The sequence below is a fragment of the Felis catus genome, chromosome X, assembly GCF_018350175.1.
Source record: "Felis catus isolate Fca126 chromosome X, F.catus_Fca126_mat1.0, whole genome shotgun sequence".
NCBI lineage: Eukaryota > Metazoa > Chordata > Mammalia > Carnivora > Felidae > Felis > Felis catus.
Genome location: NC_058386.1, coordinates 39,040,503 through 39,064,697, shown reverse-complemented (window position 1 = coordinate 39,064,697; position 24,195 = coordinate 39,040,503). Strand labels below are relative to the sequence as shown.

At 43.1% G+C, this 24,195-nt stretch overlaps 1 protein-coding gene across 1 annotated transcript in view; it reads left to right on the top strand.

The window, feature by feature from the left end:
• Positions 1 to 2,387: 2,387 nt before the first annotated feature.
• The window catches only part of EFHC2 (EF-hand domain containing 2), a 199,535-nt gene continuing 177,727 nt past the window's right edge, over positions 2,388 to 24,195 (top strand). The window contains exon 1 of the mRNA XM_023249026.2: positions 2,388 to 2,536. Coding sequence (XP_023104794.2) covers positions 2,495 to 2,536 — 42 coding nt within the window. The 5' untranslated portion in view covers positions 2,388 to 2,494. The remainder of the gene's footprint in view (positions 2,537 to 24,195) is intronic.

Here is a 24,195-nt window from a genome sequence, read left to right as displayed (position 1 = left end):
CTCTCTCTGCCCCTCCCCCGTTCATGCTCTGTCTCTCTCTGTCCCAAAAGTAAATAAACGTTGAAAAAAAAAATTAAAAAAAAAAAATTACAATGACCAAATAGGGAAATCAGCAAAGGTACTCAGATATGTTTAAAATTATACAGTTGGCTAATAACCATTGTAGAAAGAATGAGGGGGAAAAGGAACTTTCTTAACTGGTTCAACAATTCTGGAGATTGTCAAGCAAGATCTAGTGAAGCTGAAGGTGTTATTAGCCTAGATAATCTCCAAAGGAACAGGAGAGGGTTGTTCATTGCAGCATTGTCGATAACTGGTGAAAAATTGAAAGCAACTTAATTGTTATTAACAGATGACATCAACAGATGACAACAGATGGATCAGTAATTTGTGGTCTAATCATACAACGCATTTAAAATGAATAAAATATATCTACATGTGTTAACATGTAGAAATCTCAAAACCAAAATTTTAGGTGGAAAAAGCAGATAGCAGAAAGTTATGGTGTAAAATTTATAAACACAGAAAACAATGTACGTTGTAAAGAAAACAATGAGCATGTTGTGAAAAATAGTAGGGGGAAATCTCACTAAAGTGGAGTTGGGAGGCTGCAGGAGGCGGCTGGTACCACTCCATGTCAATTACAGGCAGAATTGTCAATTACAGACCCTAACAGAGGCCTCTTCAACGGAAAGAATGATCAATTATAGGCTCCATATATTGGAAAAGATGTACATTGTATCTCCTGTAAGAAATCAACTATCCCTGCAACTCAGTCAAGGAGAAACTCTAATCACCCTCAACCCTTCCTTCTCTGCAATGACCTTTTGTTCAAAAGAACCCCTCCCAATGTCCTCCTTCTTCCCCATAAAATAACATTCCAATTCTTCGTTTTTTTTGGACTTTCTTATGGTTGTGCCATCGCTAGAATGTCCCAAATCGCAATTCTCTGCCTTTCCCGAATAAGCTCATTCTTGTTGGTAAAATAACTTTTATTTTGAAGGTTAACATTGTCTATGACTAGAAAAGGACGGGACATAAAGTTCCTGCCCTGGAGTAAGTCGGCATTTGAAGAGAGTCAAGTATTATTACAACGCAGTACCACAGAAGCCACAATGAGACTGGGACCCTAATACAGACCGGGGGGGGGGGGGGGGGGAGGGGGAGTGGAGAAGGTGAAGGAGTATTTCGCAGAAATGTCAAAGCCTTCCATGCCTCTTTCCCCCACTGAACCAAGTCCTGAAAAATAAGAAGGGGTTACCCAGGCGAAAAAGAGGAAGGAAGGGTGTTTCTCACAGATAATGACATTTACAAAATCCACAGGGGAGAAACCGCAGAGCCTGGTTTGGAAACTGCCAGTGGCTTCTCAGAGCTAGAGTAGACGAGGGGGGGGGCAACGAAAGGGATGAGGGGTATTGCTAGGCACCCCCCGGACATAGGCTCTCATGGGGCTAAGGAGTTTCACTGCCTTCTGAAGGCTGTGGCAAGGCTAGAATACTGTGGCAGAAGAGTAACAGGTGCATCACCAGTTATGAAGAGGATGGCTCTAGAGGCAAGATCAGTTAGTTGGTGTTTTTGGTGGTTGTTGTTTTAAAGAAAACCAAGCAGGAAATAATGGGGCCTCAACTGAGCCAAAGGAGGTGGTGACTGAGAGATAACAACGTGTCCAACCAGTAGGACTCAGGGAGGGGCTGGCTGTACTTAAGGGGAGAGGATTCCAAGAGGCCCCTGGCCTGGGCAATCTTGGGTGCATGACGGAATGACAGGGGCTGCGTTTTGTGCCACCTACCCCTGTCTCTGGGCACCCTGATTAGACCGGGGAACGAGCACCTTACAGATATTTAAATCAACTATAAAAATGAGGGAAGGACAAGAGGGAAGGACTGAGAATGGTGGTTACCCCTGAACGGGTTTTCATGGGGTGGGGGTGGAGGGTGTGGTTTTGGATTCTTCTCGAGCGTTTTAACTGCAAAACAAAAGCTGATGTCAATGTAACATTAAGTGGTGTCGCATTTCCGTGAGCACACGGATGTCCCATTGTTTTCTGCAGTCTTCTTGTGCTTGAACTAAATTGAATAAGCAAATGGCAACACAATGGGGTTAGAGTCGGAGGAGCCTGAGGTCTATTAACGGGTTAAACGAGAAAGCAGCGGGCGGGGGGGGGGGGGGGTTGGGCGGTGTGGGTCTCAGTCTTTGTGCGCACAGCACGTGTGAACAGCAAAGCCTCGGGGACCTGTTCTCAGCTGGGTGGGTGAAGGTGGGCGGGGGAGGAGGAGCGCGCGCGAAGCTTCCAGCCCGGCGCCGTCCCGGCCCCGCCCCATTCCGCCCGGCCCCGCCCCTACCGCTCCCGCAATGCTCCCGCCTGCTGCAACTCCTCCTCCTTCCGTGACGCCGCCTCCCGTTTCTAGGTAACGAAGGGGGGGTTTAAACAACGCTGCCGCTACCTGCGGGACCCCAGTCTTCTCGGCCCCTTAACCCTCGGACGCCGAGAGCCATGGTCTTGCCGCTGCTGCCTGGCAACAGCTTCAACCGCAATGTGAGTAGTGAGGGCGCCCGAGGTCAGAGGTCCTGGCCAGAATCTGGGGCCCAGGTGTGGTCACCTCCCCGGACCCTACTCAGCCCTCCCGCTGCTGTTCGACCTGTGGATTGGGCACAACTCGCACCAAACTTTGTAGGCTGGAGAAACCCTTACTCTCTGCGTCCCCCTCCCCGTCTCTCCACTGGCATCTGGATGCTTTAACTACATTAGATACATAAGGAGAGTGTTTATTTGGCAGGACCCGCCAAGGTAGCCAGTGGTAGTGACGGTGTTGTCCTTTAGTCACCCGACGCGCCATTTGATGCGTAGGTATTCTCTTTATTCCCATTTTACAGCTGAAGAAACCGAGGCACAGAGCGATGAGTCACTCACTCACAGGCCGGAGCTACCCAGTTTCAGTGTGAAATTGGGTTTCTTCCAGGCAGCCTGGCTTCACAGCTAGGTGCCTAGGCGCTGACTTTAACATACCCTGTGTGAAAAAAACACAGTTACTGTTACTAAAGCGAAGAAACCTGGCGCCCTGAGGCTGCCGGGGACAAGTAGGAAACGGTTTATTCCACCGGCCTGTGAAATTTGATCCTAAACTTTATAGCGGGAAGCATCCAAGCTTGGAGGTGTTTTTCTCTTTGTTTAGAATTGGGAGGCGTTCATTTCAAAGCGAGATAAACCCTTTTGACTTTATGGATTCAGAAGTGTCTGTTTCCAAGTTGTTGGTCCTTCAAGTCCCAGTTTTCTTTGGAGCTTCGGGCCACCGGATTCTGATCTCCACGGGTCAGTTGGCCGGACCAGCTTGCACTGGTTTGTGCATTTTTTTTTTTTTTTTTTTTTTTTTTGGCTGAGGGGGTAGGGGCTGGCCTTCCAGCCTAGCATTGTCCTTTCCTGAGAGGAAGCCAGCCGCACGGGTAAGACAGACCCCAGAGAGGCAGGGCATGAAAAAAAAAATCCCAGAAGTAAAGAAGCAGGCTGTGTCAGAGTAATTTTGATAAAAATTGTAAGTAATGGGATGATCACAAAACGAACCTCAAGAAACAACATATTACTAGTATTCCAAAAGCCTCTCCCTCACCGGGCGTTGCTGGATTTAGCAAATTCAAATATATGTCCCCAATACTGCATGGGACCTGCTTATACTAAAAGATTATTTGTGTTTGTCTCAAATTCAAATTTAACTGAACATCTTATATATGTGTATTTTTAAGTTTATTAGAGCGCGCGCGCGCGCACACACACACACACACACACACACACACACACGAGCAGGTGCATGCATGAGCAGGAGGGGAGCAGAGAGAGCGCAAGAGAATCCCAAGCAGGCTCTACACTGTCAGCGCAGAGCCCGATGCGGGGCTCGAACTCCTGCACCGCCAGATCATAACCTGAGCCGAAATGGAGAGTCGGATGCTTAACCGACTGAGCCACCCAGGCGCCCTGAACATCTTCTGTTTTACGTGGCAACCCTACGTATCCCCCTTTCTGGTCATTACCCCTTTCCTACTGTCCAGAGTTAACCATCCTGGCTGCCCGTGCCTATAGTTAAGTTTTGTTTGCTTTTCATAAATGTCTGGTGTCCTTTTGTGACTTGAGTTTTTTGAAGCTCAGTATTGTTTGTGAGATTTGTTTATGCGGCTGTCTGTGGAGGTCATTTGCACATTTTCATTGCTCTTTAGTATTCCATTGTGTGAGTATGACATTTATATCCTCCTTTTAGTCTTGAGAAGAGATTTGGTATGTTTGGGGTTATTTAGAAGAGGTTGTTCACGTCTGTTGGTACAATCACTAGATCATATGGTTTTTATCCGTTCAGCTTTAGTACACGCTATCAAACTGCGTCTGCCGTTTCAAATATCCACTGGCGTTTTATGTTCCTGTCTCTCCACATTCTAACACTCGATATTGTTGGTCTTTCACGTTTTACTTATTTTGATCGGCGAGTGTAGCGAAACTGTAGTATCCGTCTGCACCCAACCTGATTCCTAAGGAACTTGAGCATGAATTTACACCTTTATTGGTCATTTCTCTTTTGTGTAGTGTCTGTGTATGTCTTGTCTAATTTTCTACTAGGTTGCCTCTCCCCTCCCCCCCCCCTTTTTTTTTTACTTCTATAGGTTTTGGGTAGGACTCTTTCTGTCAGACATCTGTGTTGCAAACCTCTTGTCTGTGGTTGGTGTTTTCACTTACTTAGTGGTGTGTTTGATGAGTAATTATTCCTTTAGATTAGTGGTTTTTGTTTCCTCTTGAAGAAATTGCTCCTTATGCCAAGTTCATGGTATTTTTCTGTGTTATCTATTGGAAATTTTGTTTTTACCTTTCACATTTATTTATTTAGTTTTGTGTTTGTCCATTTATTTTTGAGAGAGACACAAACAGCGCGAGCAGAGGAGGGTCGGGGACAGAGAGAATCCCAAGGAGGCTCTGCACTGTCCGTGCAGAGCCCGACACGGGGCTCGAACTCTCAAAACCGGGAGATCGTGAGGTGAGCTGAAACTGAGAGTTGGACATTTTAATCGACTGAGCCACCCAGGTGCCCCTTACCTTTGACATTTAGATTTCTAATCTAACTAGTAAAAATGTGTGTGTGTGTGTGTGTGTGTGTGTGTGAGAGAGAGAGAGAGAGAGAGAGAAGAAGTAGGGGGTCAGGTTGTATTTTTTCCCATATGGATATTCAGGTGACCCAGAACCATTTGTTAAAGGATACAATTCAATTGAGTTAAGTTGTAAGATCTTACTGGCTTTATTCAGCGATTCATGAATGGACAGCATCCAGTTGAGCAGACAGAAAAGAGCTCCAAAGAGCTGTCCCGGGAGGACCAAGACGTTTCATAGGCAGAAGGGGAACGTTATACTAGGCAAAAATTGAATTGGTTACCATTAAGTTATTTTCTTTTTACGGGGTGGCAGATTACCTAACTAGTGCTGATCGGGAGATTCATGATTGGCTGGTTTAAGATTCTCTTTCTGGGATAGCCCAAACTGTAAGTTAAGTTTCCGTTCGTGACCTGGGGCTTAGCATGATCGGCTCCATTTAGGGCCTGCTGTCTTGTCTTTTTAACACAGTTTCTCTACTTCTCTGCCATAGGGATCCAAATACACGTGGGTCCGCTTCTAGATGCGTGAGTGTATTTGAAAAAAAGTATTTACTTGATGCCTCAGACCGGTAGGAGCGTGTGCGTGCGGGCGCGCTCGGGTGCGCGCGCGTCTTAGGGAATGACCGTATACTTACTAGGTACCTCGGGCTGTCATTTAACAAATCAGTATTTGTATATTGGGCGTCCTTGTCTGTGTCCAAATCAGATGACTGCATTAAAAAAAAAAATTGTTACACTAACCTTGGTACGGATTGTGTTGTCAAAAAGTGGTTATTTTAAAAAGTTGTACTTAGTTAAAAGATCAGACATTGTGTGGTGCCTAGAATGGTCAAAAAGTCAGTAGAGCCAAATCCGCCCCCCCCACCCTGTTTTTAATCAGTCCCCACCTCTTGCCTATTACAGAGTCTTGCGTGCTGAATTCAATTGTCAAGAGAAAAACCTTGGCCTCCTGGAGATAGCATAATTACTGGTTGTTTGGGTTTAAAATTCTAACACAAGCTAACTTTCCCTGCTTTTCTTAGAAATTAAAAAAGGAATTTGTTTCTCCCCTTAATTAGCTGCTGGTAGTCAGTCGTGAGCAATTGATTGATTGCTGCCCACAGCTAGGCGATGTGCATCCTATATTTGTTTCTCTGAAAAAGGAGAAGTATTTCTAAAATACACGCATTTGTACACATTGATGACATTGAAATTGTTCGGATGTGAACTAATTGAAAACCTTAGGAAAAGGTCGCAGCTAAATTCCAGACCCACGGTATATTTTTCCAACAATTTACAGGCTGGGTTTATTTTGAGCTAAGAGAATTCCCGGTATATTGTTCAAAATAATAGGGTCTTAAAAAGGACATTTCCAGCCAGAGCTGAAAATCTTTTCCACGGAATTTTGGACAGATGTTTGTATAGCTGATCCTGAATGCCCCTAATGAATAATGAGTACACTTTGTGTTTTTTGTATGAAGCTATCTTGCTACCATCTTGGGAGGGTTTGTTGTAAATAGTCCATTTCTAATTGATGGTGAAGCAACTGTTTCCTTAAGAAGAAAAACAAAATTATTGGAATTCACAGCAGTAGAATGAAACAAATTCAGAATCTCCCTGCCTCTCTTACAAAAGGGTGTGGGCAATATCTTGAAATCTATTTTTACCTAGACTAATATACGCCTATTTACTAATCTATAAGGAAATCACCTTGGGGAAATTTACTAGCCACGTAAAAAAACAGCTGAAGGGCACACTAGGCATAATATATAGTATACATATTAGTATACATATTGACTAGTATACTATGTATACTAGTATACATATTGACTTCATCATGTGATGTTAGATAAATCCATTTAAATTTAGCTCAATGACAAAGATAATAGTAAAACAATCACTTTATTCACAAGGTGGAGGGTTTTCCCGATCCAAAGTTCTGCTTACAGATTTCCTGGTTATGGTCTTCGTGGTCAATTCGGTTGCCTTAAAATAAACTACATCAGGTGCAAACCCCTCAACCTGATGCCAAGCCCATTGGAGTTTGCCAGTCACGTTATAAGACCAATTTAATGAATCATGACCAGCATTAAAAAAAAAAAAATGGACTAGAAAAGAATAAAAAATCATGAGTAGTGCATGATGCATGGGAACAGTTCAGTATTGTTTCATGAACGTTTGCTTCTGTAACACGTGTGCGTGTGAACTGGGTTGCACTAAAACCTGTTTGTTATTGTGGTTAAAGAGTGGGAAATACTCTCTCATTAGAGCGGTCTCCACAGTTCTTGCCTCTATTTTATTTTAATTTTTCAAATGCTTATTTTTGAGAGAGCACAAGCAGGGGGAGGGGTAGTGAGGGGGGACAGAAGATCCAAAGTGGGCTCTGTGCCGACAGCAGGGAGCCTGATGTGGGGCTTAAACTAACGAACGGTGGGATCATGACCTGAGCGGAAGCCGGGCACTCAACCAGCTGAGCCACTCAGGTGCCTCTCTTGTCTCTGTTTTTTGTTTTGTTTTTAATTTATTTTTTTTATTTTAATGTTTGTTTATTTTTGAGACAGAGTGTGAGTGGGGGAGGGACAGAAAGAGAGGGAGACAGAATCCGAAGCAGGCTCCAAGCTCCGAGCCGTCAGCACAGAGCCTGACGTGGGGCTCGAACTCCTGAACCATGAGATCATGACCTGAGCTGAAACTGGAACTGACTGAACCACCCAGGCGCCCCTCTTGTCTCTATTTTAAATTCAGATGTTCAGTTTCCTTCTAGGCCAGATCTAGTCTCTTACCCTTTAGGAAGCCTCAACAGATCCTAGTTAGATTTTTATTAATTGCTGTAAAATTCATATAAAATTAACCACTAACAATTTTAAAATGTACCTACCATTCAGTGGCATTTGATGCCTTCACCAAATGTTTTGCGACGATCACCTTTATCTAGTTCAAAGACCTTGTGATCATCCCAGATTTGAATCTTTTTACCTTTTCAGCTCTGGGGGGACTCCTGTGTACAAGTGATTTGTACAGCCCATGGTATGATAGCATGATCCATGAATTGTTGATGAAATGATCCAGTAATAATGGTCTCTTCTCTGTAAAGGCTAGTCAGTTTCTGTGGATTTGTTGGTTTCAGTCCACTTTCCTGCTCTGTGTGGTTTTCCCTTTCCCGCGAAGGATGCCAACTGTAATGGAAGGTGGGGAGCATCGTAGAGGAAACTTTAGGGGCTTTTTCTTTACTGTAAAATTTCCTACTTGATTCTTTCCCCTGTTTCCCTTATCCAAGTAGTTTCTACTGTAGAGGGCCCTAGTAAGGTATGATATGTGGTACGTGGGATGAGCAAAAGTCGTTTTCCTTCCTATTTAAAGCTAAACATGACCAGTTTTTCTTGAAAAGCAAATACGCGATCAAGCTTAGCTTACTTACGTTTCTTTCCTTTTTATACATTAAAAAATTTCATAAGGCAGCATAATACATTTCTGTTCAATAACGGTTTTAATCTGAGATGGGGTTTACTTTTTTAAAAAGTAGGCTCAGCTGATTTACTTTAAATGAAGGTTGTAAATTCATTTTAATTAATGCTGTTTACACCATGAAAACACATTGACAGTGTTAAATAAGTTACTGAAACCATATGGCAAAGCGATAGGAATAAAAACCTAGCCTAAGACTTATTTATTTAAAGTTTATTTTGAGAGAGAGAGAGAGAGAGCGCGCTTGAGTAAAGGCGGGGCAGAGAGAGAGGGAGACAGGATCCCAAGCAGGCTCTGTGCTGTCAACGCAAAGTCCAACGTGGGGCTCGAACCTTCCAACCTGGAGGTCATGACCTGAGCTGAAATCAAGAGTTGTATGCTCAGCCGACTGAACCACCCAGGTGTCCTGAGTTTTGAGAGTTCTTTAAACATTCTGGATACAAGTCCATTGTTGGATATGTGCTTAGCAAATATTGTCTCCCAGCCTGTGGCTCGAATTTTCATTCTCTTAAAACAAGGCTAGAAAATATGCATATATTTTTACAGATAAAATACAACATGAATCCAAACTGATATTTCCAATGCAAATGAAGGATTATAAGGTTTTTATTTAACTTCTTTGATTCTGTATTTATCTTTTACTTATATTGAGAATCTTGATTCATAAGGATGTTAGCATAATTATTTTCTTACTTTATCCTACCATAAGGATATACATCCATATAATAGTTCCTGATCAATAATAACATTATTAACAATTTGAGTTTTGAAATGGTTTCAGATATCTTTGTAGTTCTTTTGTTTTATATATCGCATTAGGAATGTATGGTCAAGTTATTATTTTTTTTAACATTTGTTTTTGAGAGACAGAGTGCGAGTAGGGGAGGAGCAGACAGAGAAGGAGACACAAAATCTGAAGCAGGCTCCAGGCTCTGAGCCATCAGTACAGAGCCCCACGTGGGGCTCAAACCCGTGAACCTTGAGATTATGACCTGAGCCAAAGTCGGATGCTTAACTAGCCGACTGAGCCACCCAGGTGCCCCAAATTATTGTTTTTAAAAAAAATTTTTTTTTAATGTTTTTTTATTTTTGAGACCGAGAGAGACACAGAGTGTGAGCGGGGAAGGGGCAGAGAGAGAGGGAGACACAGAATCCGAAGCAGGCTCCAGGCTCTGAGTTGTCCGCACAGAGCCCGATGCGGGGCTCGAACTCACCAACCACAACATCATGACCTGAGCCGAAGTCTGACGCTTAACTGACCGAGCTGCCCAGGTGCCCCAGTGGGTTTTAATTTCACTGAAATGATTCCTGATAATTATGGTTAGGTCACCAGCTCAGTATCCAGTTAGGTTTGTTTGTTCTGTTTTGCTGTTGCTTTTTAACTTTAAGAACTTTGTTTTATTATGGTGTAATACGAAAACATTTATAGGGTTTCAAAGTCAAATTTACAAAGTGAGGTGCATTTAGACAAGTACAGCTTTTATCCCTGTTCCTTTAATCTTGCTATCTCCCCCCTTCTCTCTATAAGTGACTTAACCCAAAACTTCCATTTTTTAATTTTTTTTTGTTTTAAAACAGCAAATTATAATGGTGTATACTCCATTCGCAGCTGCGTAGTCCTCTGTTGTGTGCACATACCAGAGTTTACTCCACACATCCCCTTTTGATGTGTGGTTGCATTTTCCCCCCCAGTCTTTTGCTATCATGAGTATTGCGACAATAAATAGCCAAAGTTGTGCTTCAAAAGAAACGACTGAAAAAGTAAAAAGGCTGCCTACAATATGGGAGAAAATACCTGCAAAGTATATATGTGATGAGGGACTTACATCCCGTATATCTAAAAATGAGCACAGGATCTGAATAGACCTTGCTTCAGAAAACCTTTCCAAATAGCCAGTGAACCCATGGAAAGATGCTCAATATCAGTAGTCATTAGGAAAATGCAAATCAGAGCCCCGGTGAGCTATTATTACTCTATACCGCCTAGGACGGGTATAACAAAAAAAAGACAGTAACAAGTGGTGACAGATGTGGAGATACTGGAATCCTCGCGCGTTGCTGGTAGGAATATAAAATCGTGTTGCTGCCATGGAAAAGTCTGCGGTTTGACAAAAGTTGAAACGGATAGTTACTGGGGTGCCTGGGTGGCTCTATCAGTTAAGCATCCGACTTCGGGTTAGGTCATGATCTCGCTGCTCATGGGTTTGAGCCCTGTGTCGGGTTCTACTGACCGCTCAGAGCCTGCTTCGGATTCTGTCTCTGTCTCTCTCTCCCCCTCCCCTGCTCATGCTCTGTCATGCGTTTTCTCTCTCTCTCTCTCTCTCTCTCTCTCTCTCTCTCTCTCTGAAATACAAATAAAACATAAAAAGTAGACCTAGAGTTACTATATGATGTAGCACGCCCAGGTGTATACCCACGAGCAAAGAAAACCTGTATCTACAAAAAAAGAAAAAAGGGAACGTGAACGTTTATAACAACATTATTCGTAATGGTCAAAATGTAGAAATAAGCCAGATGTCCGTCAGCTGATGAACGGATAAATAAAATGTGGCCTATCCATCCAATGGAATATTATTCGGCTACAAAACTAACGATACACGGGACTCCTGGGGGGCTCAGTAAGTTAAGCATCCGACTCTTCATTTTGGCTCAGGTTCTTGATCTCCCGGTTCATGAGATCAAGCCACATGTTAGGCTCTGTGCTGACAGCGTGGAGCCTGCTTGGGATTCTCTTTTGCCCCTCGCCGTCTGCCCCTCCCTCTCTCGCGCTCTCTCAAAATAAATATTTAAACAATCTACTGACCCGTGCTACGACATGAATGAACCTCACAAACACACTGCACACCGTATGCAAAGGACTGCGTGTTGTATGATCCCATTTGTGTGACAGGTGCAAGATATGCAAATCTGTAGAGGCAGAAAGTAGATGAGTGGTTGGTTGCCTAGGCCAGTGGGCGGGGGGGAGGAGGGGATAAAATGGGAGTGAGGGCTTATGGGAATGAGGTTTCTTTTGGGGATGATGAAAGTGTTTCTAACTTTGCACAACTTTGTAATTGCAGTTAAACTCCATTGAGTTGTGTATTTTAAATGGGTGAGCTTTATGGTATATAAACTGTAATTCAATAAAATGGTTAGAAAATAAATAGCCAAAGAAAGGAATCGGTGGCAAGGAATCGCTGGACAGACCGATGGGAGGTATCCAGCGCTGTTCCTAACTGTTCATTTGGGGCTCGGGAATCAGAGTCACTCTGCCTCTTCGGGAATCAAACACGTAACTTTGGTCGCTTTTGTATTCTGTTCTGGACTTTATAGCTGTGTCACTTGGGAGATATCCTTTGGGCTCTCTCCTTGACAGAATACCTGACTCACAGTGGCTTAAGCCAAATCGATTTTTCTCATTGGAAGAACTCTAGGGGTGTGGCGGTTTTAGGTTTGGGCAGTGGCTGATGAATGTCATGAAGGGCTCAGACTCTTTTTATCTCTCCGTTCTGTCATCATTAGAAGGTTGGCTTTGCTTTCCCGGCTCTGTGGCCTCATGGTTGCCAGGTGGTTGCTTCAGCTCCAGCCATCACAACTTCTCATAACCATGTTCAAGACCAGTAGGAAGGAGAGGGAGGCAAAAAGACTCTTATATCCGAAAACAAAGTGTTGCCCACCCCCCACCCGCAGTAGATTTCCCCCTTACATCTTGAGTCACACGGTCTCCTTTGCCAAAGGGGTATTGGGAACTTGATTTTTCACCATCTATTTTTGGACCTGGGAAAGACAAAAAGCAGTGAATAATGGCTTTGGGGAGCTCACAAACTTTTGTGACATTCCTCAGCTGACCGAAGAGACTGTGCTCGATTGCTCTTTGGGTCGCCTTTCCTTACCCTTAGAAGGTGCGTGTCGATTGCCTCTGTCCACCTGTAGCAGCCATGCCTAAAAGCCCGAAGGCATCGTCGCAGTTTGGGAGAATCCTCTCCGGAATTAGCTTCTTGCTTGTGTCTTCCGCTGAGGACCAGAGCATTTCTTATTTTAGCAACAGTAAATATAAGCGGGGAAGAAAGTCCTTGGCTTTTGTGGCTTAAATGGGCTTCCACAAAGCGGCCAGGAGAGCATGAAAATGTCAGGTACAAGTTGTGACTCAAAGCCTCTCCTGTGGCCCGTTGTGCCATGCAGAGGGACACTTCTCTCTTCCTCGTTGGCCTCCAGTTTGGCTTTTTCTGGAAGCCGCACATTGTCCCCTGAGCATTCATTTAGGCAGGGCCCCTTAAGAGGCCAGTCACCCGACGACAGGATTCTAGATCCTCACGAGTGCAAATGTAAAGGGATTTCTTGGGCCACTTCCTGAGAAGTTTATCCTGTGACTATAGCCGTAGAGAGGGCAGAGCCCTCTGGAGGGGAGGGCGTCCCTGAAGCATAAGGAAGCGGGAGGTGGGCGTTTTCACTCCCTCCCTCATTAACCAGGCCCTCAGATACCTGAATTCGACCTGGAAATGCTCTACTGTGACAAAGTGACCGGCGTGGCCAGCTGAAGGCCAAACTAACCCTGCGCTTCGTCCCCAAGGAGGGGGTGGTCACCGTTCCTAGAGTTTTGGGGGCGAACAGGTCGGTTCACATGGCTTACAGTTAAGTTAGACTACCTGTTGTTCATCACATGAGTTTGGCAGTTGAAACGGAAATGGTGGTTTTATCATTTATGGGACTATTTCCATCTCATTTTGGGGAGACTTAAATCCTTTATTGCTCGTCTGTGTTCATGTTCATACTTCATGCTTTATACAAAGGCACCTGTGTGGGATGTTTCCTAGTCACCAAGGGAAGTGGACCCTCTCCTTGGTTTTATTGTTAATTGAAACTTTTGCTGAGGAAATTCTAGATTCGCGTGTAGTTCTAAGAAATAATAGTTCACGTGTAGTTCTAAGAGGGATCCCGTGTACCCTTTACTCAGTTTCCCATTGGTAACATTTTGCAAAAAACTGTAGTATAATAGCACAACCAGATAGTAACGTTCCGATAACCCACGGATCTTAAGATTTCCCCAGCTTCGGGGCGCCTGGGTGGCTCAGTGGGTTAAGCGTCCGGACTCTTGATTTTGGCTCAGGTCATGATCTGACAGTCCATGAGTTCAAGGACCATGTTGGGCTCTGTGCTAACAGTGCGAAGCCTGCTTGGGATTCTTTCTCTCCGCTCCCCCCCCCCAAAAAAAATAAATAAATAAACATTAGAAGGTAAAAGATTTCCCCAGCTTTACTTATACTCATTTGCGTCTGTGCATTTAGTCTATACGTTTCATCACATGTGTAGGTTGCTGTGGTCACCCTGACAGGGAAGATCCAGACCAGTTCCATCATCACAGGAATCCGTCCTGTTGCCCTTTGATAACCCCACCCACCCCCACCCACATCCTTCCCATCAACTGCCAACTCCCTTCCCCCACCCCCCATGCTGATATCTCTGACTCTTGGCGACCACTAATCTGTTCTCCATTTCTTTCTTTAAAAAAAAAAAAATTTTGTTTAATGTTTATTGCTGAGGCAATGGGAGAGACAGAGTGCAAGTGGGGGAGGGGCAGAGAGCGAGGGAGACACAGAATCTGAAGCAGGTTCCAGGCTCTGAGCCGTCAGCACAGAGCCCGACGCGGGGCTCGAGCTCACAAACCGTGAGATCATGACCTGAGTCGAAGTTGGACGCCTAACCGACTGAGCCACCCGGGCGCCCCCACGTGTGCTCATTTTCTGAGAGAAACGTCCAAGAGTGCAATTGCTGGGTCATACGGTAATTACATGTTCAGTTTTATAAAAAAAAGCAAACTTACCAAGCTAATTTTGAGAGTGTGTGTACCATCTCACATTCCCAAGAGCAGCACGTGAGTGATGTGGTTTGTCTACATCCTCGTCAGCATTTAGTGTTGTCACTGTTTTTTATTTTAGCTGATAGGCAGTGTAGGGATATCGGACTGTGGGCTTAAATTGGCATTTCTCTGATGGCTTATGTATGAGTTGAATATCTTTTCATGTGCTTATTTTCCATCTGTGTATCCACCTTGGTGAAATGTCTGTTTATATCTTTTGCCTGTTTCTAATTGGATTGTGTTTTCACTGTTGAGCTTTGAGAATTCTTTATATATTCTAGATACTAGCCCTTCATCTAAGATGTGGTTTGCACATATTTTCTCCCAGTCTGTAGCTTGTCTTTTCATCCCGTTAACTGTCTCTTTGCATAGCAAAAAAGTTTCTAATTTTGATGAGGTCCAATTTATCAATTTTTCTTTTTATGGATCAGGCTTTTGACGTTAAGTCTCAGAACTCTCTGCCCAGCTCTGGATTCTGAAGATTTTCTCCTATGTTTTTTCCTAAAATTGTCATAGTTTGACATGTTCTGTTCAAGGCTGTGATCCATTTCCAGTTGATTTTTGTAGACGGTGTGATGTTTAGGTCATGATCCACTTTTCTTTCGTAAGTACCTTCTGGGTCTAGAGCCCGTACCTTCCGTAGGAATTTGAGAATAAACTTGTCTGTGTCTACAAATAACCTTGCTGGGATTTTGATAGGAATGGCAGTAAACTTCTAGATCATTTTGGGGACGATTGGCATCTTTACTACGTAGAGTCTCCCCATCCATGAGCCTGCTACCTCTCTCCATTTCTTCAGGTTGTCTTTGATTTTTTTCACCAGCATTTTGTACTTTTCAACCCACGGATCCTGTATGTGCTGCATATTTCAGTTTTCTCTGGAGAGAATGTAAATGACATCGTGTCTTAAATTTCAGTTTCATGGGGTGCCTGGGTGGTTCAGTTGGTTAATTTGACCAACTCTTGATTAGGACTCCGGTCGTGATCTCACAGTTCATGAGTTCAAGCCTGGCATCGGGCTCTGTGCTGACAGTGTGGAGCCTGCTTGGGATTCTCTCTCTCTTCCTCCTGTGCACTCTCTCTCTCTCTCTCTCAAAATAAATAAATAAACTTAAAAAAATAAATTTGTTTCGTATGTCCAGCATTAGTATATAGAAGTGTGATTGACTTTTGTGTGTCGATTTGCATCCTGTGACCCTGCTGAATTCAATTGTTAGTTGGAGGAATTTTTCTTCTTTTGTAAATTCCGTGAATTGTTTTTTATGTAAACAATCTTGTCACCTACAAATAGGGACAATTCCTTTTCTTCCTTTCCCATCTAGTATCCCTTCATTATTACTTTTTTTTTTTTTGCCTTTCATGGTGGGTAGAACTTCTAATAATGTGTTGAATCAGAGTATGAGAGCAGACATTCTTGCTTTTTGTTCTTTAAAAAAAACTTTTAATTTAAAATTTGACTTTATTTTTTTATATAATTTATTGTCAAGTTAGCTAACATACAGTGTAGACAGCGTGCTCTTGGCTTCGGGAGTAGATTCCCATGATCCGTGACTTACATATATAACACCCAGTGCTCATCCCAACAAGTGCCTTCCTCAATGCCCATCACCCATTTTCCTTTGTTCTTGATCTTGGGAGAACATTTAGTCTTTCACTATGAAGTATGATGTTAGCTATAGGTTTTTTGTGGAGGCCCTTTATCAAATCATTCCCCTGTATTCTTAACTTTTGGGGGGTCTTTATCATGAATGGGTGTTGGATTTTATCGAATGTGTTTAACTTGTATTAATTGATACTAACATTTGAGTTTTCTATTTGTTGATATGGTAGATTACATTGATTTTTTTTTTTGTTTTTCAAATGTTAGCCAGCCTTGCATAACAAATATCCCATGGTCATAGTGTATAATTCTTTTATACAGTGCCAGGCTCCGTTTGCTTTTTTTTTTTCTTTGTGGCAGATTTTTTTCATTTATGTTCATGAGAGATTTTGGTCTGTAGTTTTCTTTTTTTTTTTTTTTGAACTGTTTCTCCGGTTTGGGTATCAAGATAATACTGACTTAATAAAATGAATTGGGGAGACTTCCCTCCTCTTTATTTTCAGGAAGACAGTGTACAAAATTGGTGCTAATTTTTGTTTAAATATTCTCCAGTAAAGCCAGCGGGGCATAGGGGTTGCTTTTTGGCTTTAGTTATTTATTACTGTGTTTTGGCTATTAGTTATAAATTCAGGCTCTTTATTAATTTATTTTTAAATTTTATTTGCATGTTTTAATTTTTTTTTGATGTTTTTATTTATTTTTGAGACAGAAAGCAGGAGCTGGGGAGGGGCAGAGGGAGAGGCAGACAGGAAGTGAAGTGGGCTCCGTGTTGATAGCACAGAGCCCATCGTGGGGCTCGAACTCACGGACGTCGAGATCATGACCTGAGCCGAAGTCAGACGCTCAACCGACTGAGCCACCCAGGTACCCCTATTTTATTTTTTTTATTTTAGAGAGAGCACAAGCTGGGGAAAGGGGCAGAGGGGGAGAGAGAGAATTAATCCTAAGCAGGCTCTTTGCTCACCACGGAGCCCGATGCGGGGCTCCATCCCACAATCCTGGGATCGTGACCTGAGCTGAAATCAAGAGTCGAACACTCAACTGACCGAGCCACCCAGGTGCCCTGGTTCCGTTTTTTCAAGTTGTTGAATTTATGTCCGTAAAGTTGGTCAGAGTGTTCCCTCATTATCTTTTTAATGGCCATGGCATCTGTGAAGATAACCCCTATTTCATTTCTTATATTGGTGATTTGTATCTTAACTCTTTTTTAAAAATGTTTCAGTCTTGCTAGAGATTAGTTTTACTAATATGTATTTTTTTATTATTTTGTTTAAAAAAAATTTTTTATTTATTTTTGAGAGAGAGCGAGTGCACGTGCACACGCATGGGAGGGACAGAGAGAGAGAGGGAGACACGGAATCTGAAGACAGGCTCCAGACTCCGAGCTGTCAGCACAGAGCCCGACACGGGGCCCGAACCCACGAACCGTGAGATCATGACCCGAGCCAGAGTCAGATGCTTCACCGACTGAGCCACCCAGGCACCTCACTAATAAGTATTTTTTGAAGAACAAATTTTGTGTTTGATGGATGTTTCTCTATTTTCCTATTTTTATCACTTTCACTGATTTCTGCTCTAATCTTTATTATTTCCTTCTTTGTGCTTGCTTTTATTTCACTGTTCTTTTTCTAGTTTCTCAAAGTAGGAACGTAGGGTATTGATTTGACACCTTTCTTCATTTCTTTTTCTTTCTTCTTTTTTTTTTTTTAACGCTTATTTATTTTTGAGAGACAGAGAGCATGAACAAGGGAGGGGCAGAGAGAGAGGGAGACACAGAATCCCAAGCAGGCTCCAGGCTCCGAGCCATCGGCGCAGAGCTTGACGCAGGGCTCGAACCCACAAAGCATGAGATCACGAACTGACCTGAAGTCGGCTGCTTAACCCATTGAGCCACCCAGGCGCCCAAGACCTTTCCTAATTCCTGACACCAGTATCTAGTGCTAAATTTCCTCAACGCTGTTTTAGCTGCATCCCACATATTTTGATAGGTTGTATTTTCATTTTCTTTCAGTTCCGTGTGTTTTCTAAACTTTCTTTTGAGATTCCCTCTTTGACCCATACACTATTTAAAAGTGTTGTTGAATTTTCAAATATTTGGAGATTTTTTTCCCTGTTGTCTGTTATCGATTTCTAGTTTGATTCCATTATCAGCAGAGTATACAGCGGTTATGATTTTAACTCTTTTAAATTTGCCAAAGCTGCTTTTAGGGTCCGGGATACGGTCTGTGTTGGTGAATGTTCCAGGCGCACTTGAGAAGAGTATGTATCCTGCTGTCGTTGGTCATATGTGTTGGTTGCGGTCCCCAACTCTAACTGTGGATTTGTCTATTTCTCCTCTTAACTTTATCAGTTTGGCTTCACCTATTTTGAGGCGCTGTTGTTTGGTGCACACACATCTAAGTTTGTTGTGTCTTTCTGGTGGATCGATTCTTTTATCCTTGTAAATGTCTCTATTCTCTCTAGTAATTCTCTTTGGTATTTGCCTGGCGTGTCTTTTTTTCATATTCTTTACTTTCAGCTGACTTATGTCCTTGAATTTGAAATCAGTTTCCTGTGAATAGCAAGTAGTTGGTGATGCTTTATAAATGCACCCTGCAAATCTCTTTTGATTACTGTATTTAGATCATTTACACTTAAGCTGATTATTGATGTGTTAATGCTCATGTCTGATATATTGTTTCTGTTTCTTTCCTTTGTCTCTCTTCTTTCCCCATGAGACACTGAAACATTTTTTTTTTTTTTTAGGATTCCATCTTGATTTATTTATAGTATTTTTGGATATATAGCTTCCAAAAATTTTTTATTATGGAAGTATAGTTGACATGCAATGTTATATTAGTTTCTGGTATACAGTATAGTGACTGACAGGTACAAACTTCCATTTGTAAAATAAATAAGTCACAGGGATGAAAAGTACAGGATAGGGAACTCAGCCAGTAATATTGTAATGACATGGTGACCACGCTTAACTGTGGTGACAGTTACGTGATGTGTAGAATTGTCAAGTCACTATGTTGAGTGTATCTCGTTTTTTTTTAATATTTTTTTAATGTTTATTTGTGTGTGTGAGAGAGAGAGAGAGAGAGAGAGAGAGAGAGAGAGAGAGAGAGAAAGAGAGCGGGGGAAGGACCGAGAGAGAGGAGGACAGAGGATCCAAAGATCCGAGAGGATCCAAAGCGGGCTCTGTGCTGACAGCAGAGAGCCTGATGCAGGGCTCAAACTCCGGAACTGTGAGATCATGATCTGAGTCGAAATCGAAGAGTCTGATGTTTAACCGTCTGAGCCACCCGAGCACCCCAAGCGTATCTCTTAGCATAGTTTCCCTAGTGGTTGTTTTGGATTTCATAGTATATATGTGTGACTTACGTGGAATGAAGCATAGAAACCTCGCTTCTGTTCAGGTCTCTATACCTTTCCCATTTTTAAATACTATTGTCAGATTGTTGGGGAGGGGGTGGGAAGTCAGATGTGACTCTTGTGCTGTGTTGCAGGTTCTTTGATTTTTTTTTTTTTTTTTTTGGTGCCATCTTCTTTGACCCTCAGCTTGCCTAGGATGCCGTTCTAGATGGTGTGTTACTACAGGAGTGCTGAACTTGGCAGTTAGGACGAGCTCACTTCAGCCTCCCTACCCCCAGCGCACACACACGCGCACGTGAGAACGCACGGACACACCGGCTCTCACACTCGTGAACCTCCATCCATGAACAACTCCCTGATTTTACCCTTGAGGTATACTTTCTTCCATAATATCCTTAAAGAAGGTACTGGGCCAGGTCATGAGCTCCTGGTTTCCATCTCCAGATACATTGCCCGTGTGTATACCACTCACAGCTGCTTTTAGCTTTTCTATTCTTCTAGTCTCATCAGTGGAACCAGGTGCCCCTCTTCATAAATTCTAGAATTAATCCCCAGTAGATCCCTTAAGTCAGCGAAGGTGATCAATTTTCCTTCTATTTTTTGTGCTCACGTTTTGAGAAGAGGTTTATTTTTGTCAATGTATAAAGAAAATTACCGGTTGGATCACTTAATAATCTTATTCTGTTTAAAAAAAAAAACCAAAACATTCAAGCACAACTTTCGGAAACTAAATGTATTAGTTTGTAATGCTTTCTACTGCGAATAATGGAATACTTGACCCATAGAGGCTTAGAGCAAGCAGGGATTTATTTTTTTCACCAAGCAGGCAGTCTGGAGGTAGGTGGCTGCTGGCGTTCATTTAAAGGCTCCACTTTGAGCCAGCATCTCTGGGATCCTCCCCACCTTTCTCCTCATGATCTCAACGGGGCTGCTGTAGCTCCAGCCATCACATACGCATCTCAAGGCAAGAAAAGGTGAGCTAGGAGCAGCGTCACTTGCATTTGTCCCTTGGCTCAAGTGGAAAAAAGCCTTTTCCAGACTCCCAGAACAGACTTCTGAAAAGGAGGCTGAGGAAACAAGTGGAGTGTTTTGCCTTTTCTGGCTTCCAAAAGGAGACCAGCAAGGGAGAAGCAATTTGGGAATGGATGTACTAATCAACTACAATAAGCTGATGGTTTTACCTGACCTTTGGGGAAGTCATTAGAATTCTTTTTACTGATTGGTGCTTGGGGTTTAATTATGTAGAGAAAAAAATATCAGAGTTTTTTGAGGAAGGGGCTGTGCATCTCTTTAGATCTTACCGACTTAAATTTTATTTTCCACTCTACTGACTTAAATACATTATTAAATATGTAAAACCAGGATGCTTGGGTGGCTCAGTCTGTTGAGCATCCAACTCTTGATTTTTGGCTCAGGTTTGTGGGATTGAGCCCTGCGTTGGGCTCTGCAGTGACAGCATAGAGCCTGCTTAGGATTTTCTTTTTTTCTCTCTCTCTCTCTGCCCCTCCCTGCTTGTGCTCGCTCTCTCTCTCTCCCTCTCAGAATAAATACACACACACACACACACACACACACGCCAATGTTACATATGTAACACCAATCTTATTATTATAGTGAGCTGAGCTGATGGCGAAGAGTCATGAGCACAACAATTTTCCAAGTTAGGTTTGGAGAGGAAAATTAGCTTAAAAAATGTTTGAAGTTTCCTTGACTTGGCTTTTTTGTTTTTACATTTGGGGTTTCTTTGAGTGATTTAGCTTTATTAATAAGTAATGGTAGCTTTCAGGCTTTTATTTTCCTGAGCCCTAAGATCCCACTATACCTGAGGCAATTTTGTCGTGATTTTCTCTGGGAGGTTCACAGCATCTACTGAGTGACTTTTTTTTTTCTCTATAAAAGTACAGAAAACAAGAGAAGAGAAAATGAATTCTTAAAATAAATATGACATGAAGGGAGAAAAAAACATCTATTCGTGAAGCAGGAATATCTAAGAATGATAGTTTTAGTAATTCTAGATCATATGTTCCCTTAACCTCAAAAACACAGAAAAGTAGGTTGTTGTTAATGTACATCAAAGTATTAAGTACTGGGGCGCCCGGGTGGCTCAGTCGGTAAAGTGTCCTTCTTCGGCTCAGGTCATGATCTCAAGGTCCGTGAGTTCGAGCCCCGCATCGGGCTCTGTGCCGACAGCTCGGAGCCTGGAGCCTGCTTCGGATTCTGTGTCTCCCTCTCTCTCTGCCCCTCCCCCACTCACAGTCTGCCTGTCTCGCTCTCTGTCTCATATAAAATAAACATTTAAAAACTATATTAAATATGGGACGCCTGGGTGGCTTCGTCGGTTAAGCTTCCCACTTCGGCTCAGGTCATGATCTCACGGTTCATGGGTTCCGGCCCCACATCGGGCTCTGTGCTGACACACAGAGCCTGGAGCCTGCTTCGGGTTCTGTGTCTCCCTCTCTCTCTCCCCTAACCCTGCTCATGTTCTGTCTCTCTCTCTATCAGAAATAATTAAACATTAAAATATATACATATATATGTGTGTATATATATATATAATGTATATGTATGTATGTATATATATATAAAATGTATATGTATGTGTGTATATGTATATATATGTACATGTGTGTATGTACGTGTATATGTGTGTGTGTGTGTGTGTGTGTGTGTATATATATATATAATATAAAATATGAGCTGGCTCTCTCAGTCCTGAAATTTCCCGTAACCACTGATGACTGGGAAAGGCATTCTATAGCACTCTCTCACATCTGTCCTGCTTGTAAGGAAAAGGTAGTGATATCAGCTATTAAGTTTTCGGTTTCCTTATCCCATCTGTTTACGGTCATGGTGGTCATTTGCCTTGTTATATTTGTCAGAAGTAAAGGTATTCATTCAGCCTTGATGATGGAAACAAGGGAAGTCCTTTGCTTTTCTCTAAGACGCACGACACATGCAAGGCCCAGCGTTTAAAGGCTCAGGCAGTGAGCGTGCATCCTGGGTTAACCCCTTACACTAGTGAGTGACCTTGGGCAAATGACCTAAACTCCCTGTGTCTGAGGATCCCCATCTATCAAATAGTAACGATAAAGCATACTCAGAGATTCACTCTGAGAATTAAAAGGATTTAATGCTTTTAAAGTACTTAAAACAGGGGCGTGCCTTAAAACAAGGGTGGCTCAGTGGGTTGAGCGTCTCGACTCGTGATTTTTGGCTCAGGTCATGATCCGAGGTCATGAGATCGAGCCCCGTGTTGGGCTCCGTGCTGAGTGTCGAGTCTGCTTAAGATTCTCTCCCTCTCTGCCATCCCCTGCTCGCTTGCTCTCCGTCTGTCTCTTAAAGAAGAAATAAAGTACTTAAAGCAATGCTAGGCACGTTAGCTGTTATGGCTACAGGAATGGTGCTTTCCAAGCACCTCATTCTTCCTGCCTTTGTCGAAGGCTTGTGAAGCATCTGGGCTTTGCCGGGCAGCCTAAAAAGAAACAGCGAGCCTCTGATGTCCTGGAGCCCTGAAGGAAAGATTATAGATGGATGAGCAACTCGTGACGCTAGAGCCTGCTTCTCAGTTTGGCTTAGCTTTGTGGTTTCTACAGGGGCCCTGGCAGCTTATTGATTATCCAGCAGTCAATCTGAGCATGTGATAAAATTGATCTTCCCACCTTTAGCAACTAGGAAGTGGGGTTGGGGGGATCGGCTATTAATTTGATGTAAAGCATCAAGGGCAGTCTGAGCCTGGCTGCCGGCTTTCCAGTTAGGGGCCTTATAAGCGGGGTGGGACCCGAGGAGTTGAGATACCAGGGAGCCCTGGATCTGAGGATAGTATAGTCCTCACTTCGTCATTCACTAAGACGTTTGCCTGGGGTGGCGCCTGGGTGGCTCAGTTGGTTGAGTGTCCGACCTCGGCTCAGGTCATGATCTCAGGGTTCGTGGGTTCGAGCCCCACATCGGGGTCTTGTTGACAGCTCAGAGCCCGGAGCCCGCTTTGGGTTCTGTGTCTCCTCCTCTCTTTCCCCCTCCACCGCTCACGTTCGCTCGCTCTTTAAGAATCTTTAAGAATCTTTAAGATTCTACATGTAAGTGAGATTATATGGTATTTCTTTTTCTGTCCTATTTCATTTGGCATAGTTTCCTCAAGGTCCTTATATGTTGTCACAAATGGCAAGATTCCATTCTTTTTTTTACGGATGAATAATATTTCAAGTGTGTGTGTGTGTGTGTGTGTGTGTGTGTGTGTGTGTGTGTATCACATTTCCTTTATCCGTTGATTCATTGGTGGACACTTTGGTTTTTATCATGTCTTAGAGGCTATTGTCAATCATGCTGCCGTGAACATAGAGGTGCATGTATCTTTGTGAGCTGTGCCTTTTTCAGATAAAAACCCAGAAGAACTGTCTGATTGTGTGGTAGTTCTGGGTTTAATTTTTTTGAGGAACCTCCACACTGTTTTTCACAGTGGCTACACCAATTTACCTTCCCACCAGCAGTGCGGGAGGGGTCCCTTTTCTCCACGTTGTCACCAACACTTGTTATTTCTTGTCTTTTTGATAATAGCTGTTCCAGCAGGTGTGGGGTGATATCTCGTGTTTCTGGTTTGCATTTCCCTGATGATGAGTGATGTTGAGCATCCCTTCTTGGGTCTGTTGGCGATCTGTGTGTCTCCTTTAGGATGATACCTGTTCAGGGGCGCCTGGGTAGCTCACTCGGTCAAGTGTCTGACTTCGGCTCAGGTCGTGATCCCCCGGTTAGTGAGTTCGAGCCCCACATTTTAGGCTCTGTGATGACAGCCCTCTCCTCTCTGTCCTTCCCCCACTCGTTCGTGCCTGTGTGTGCGTGC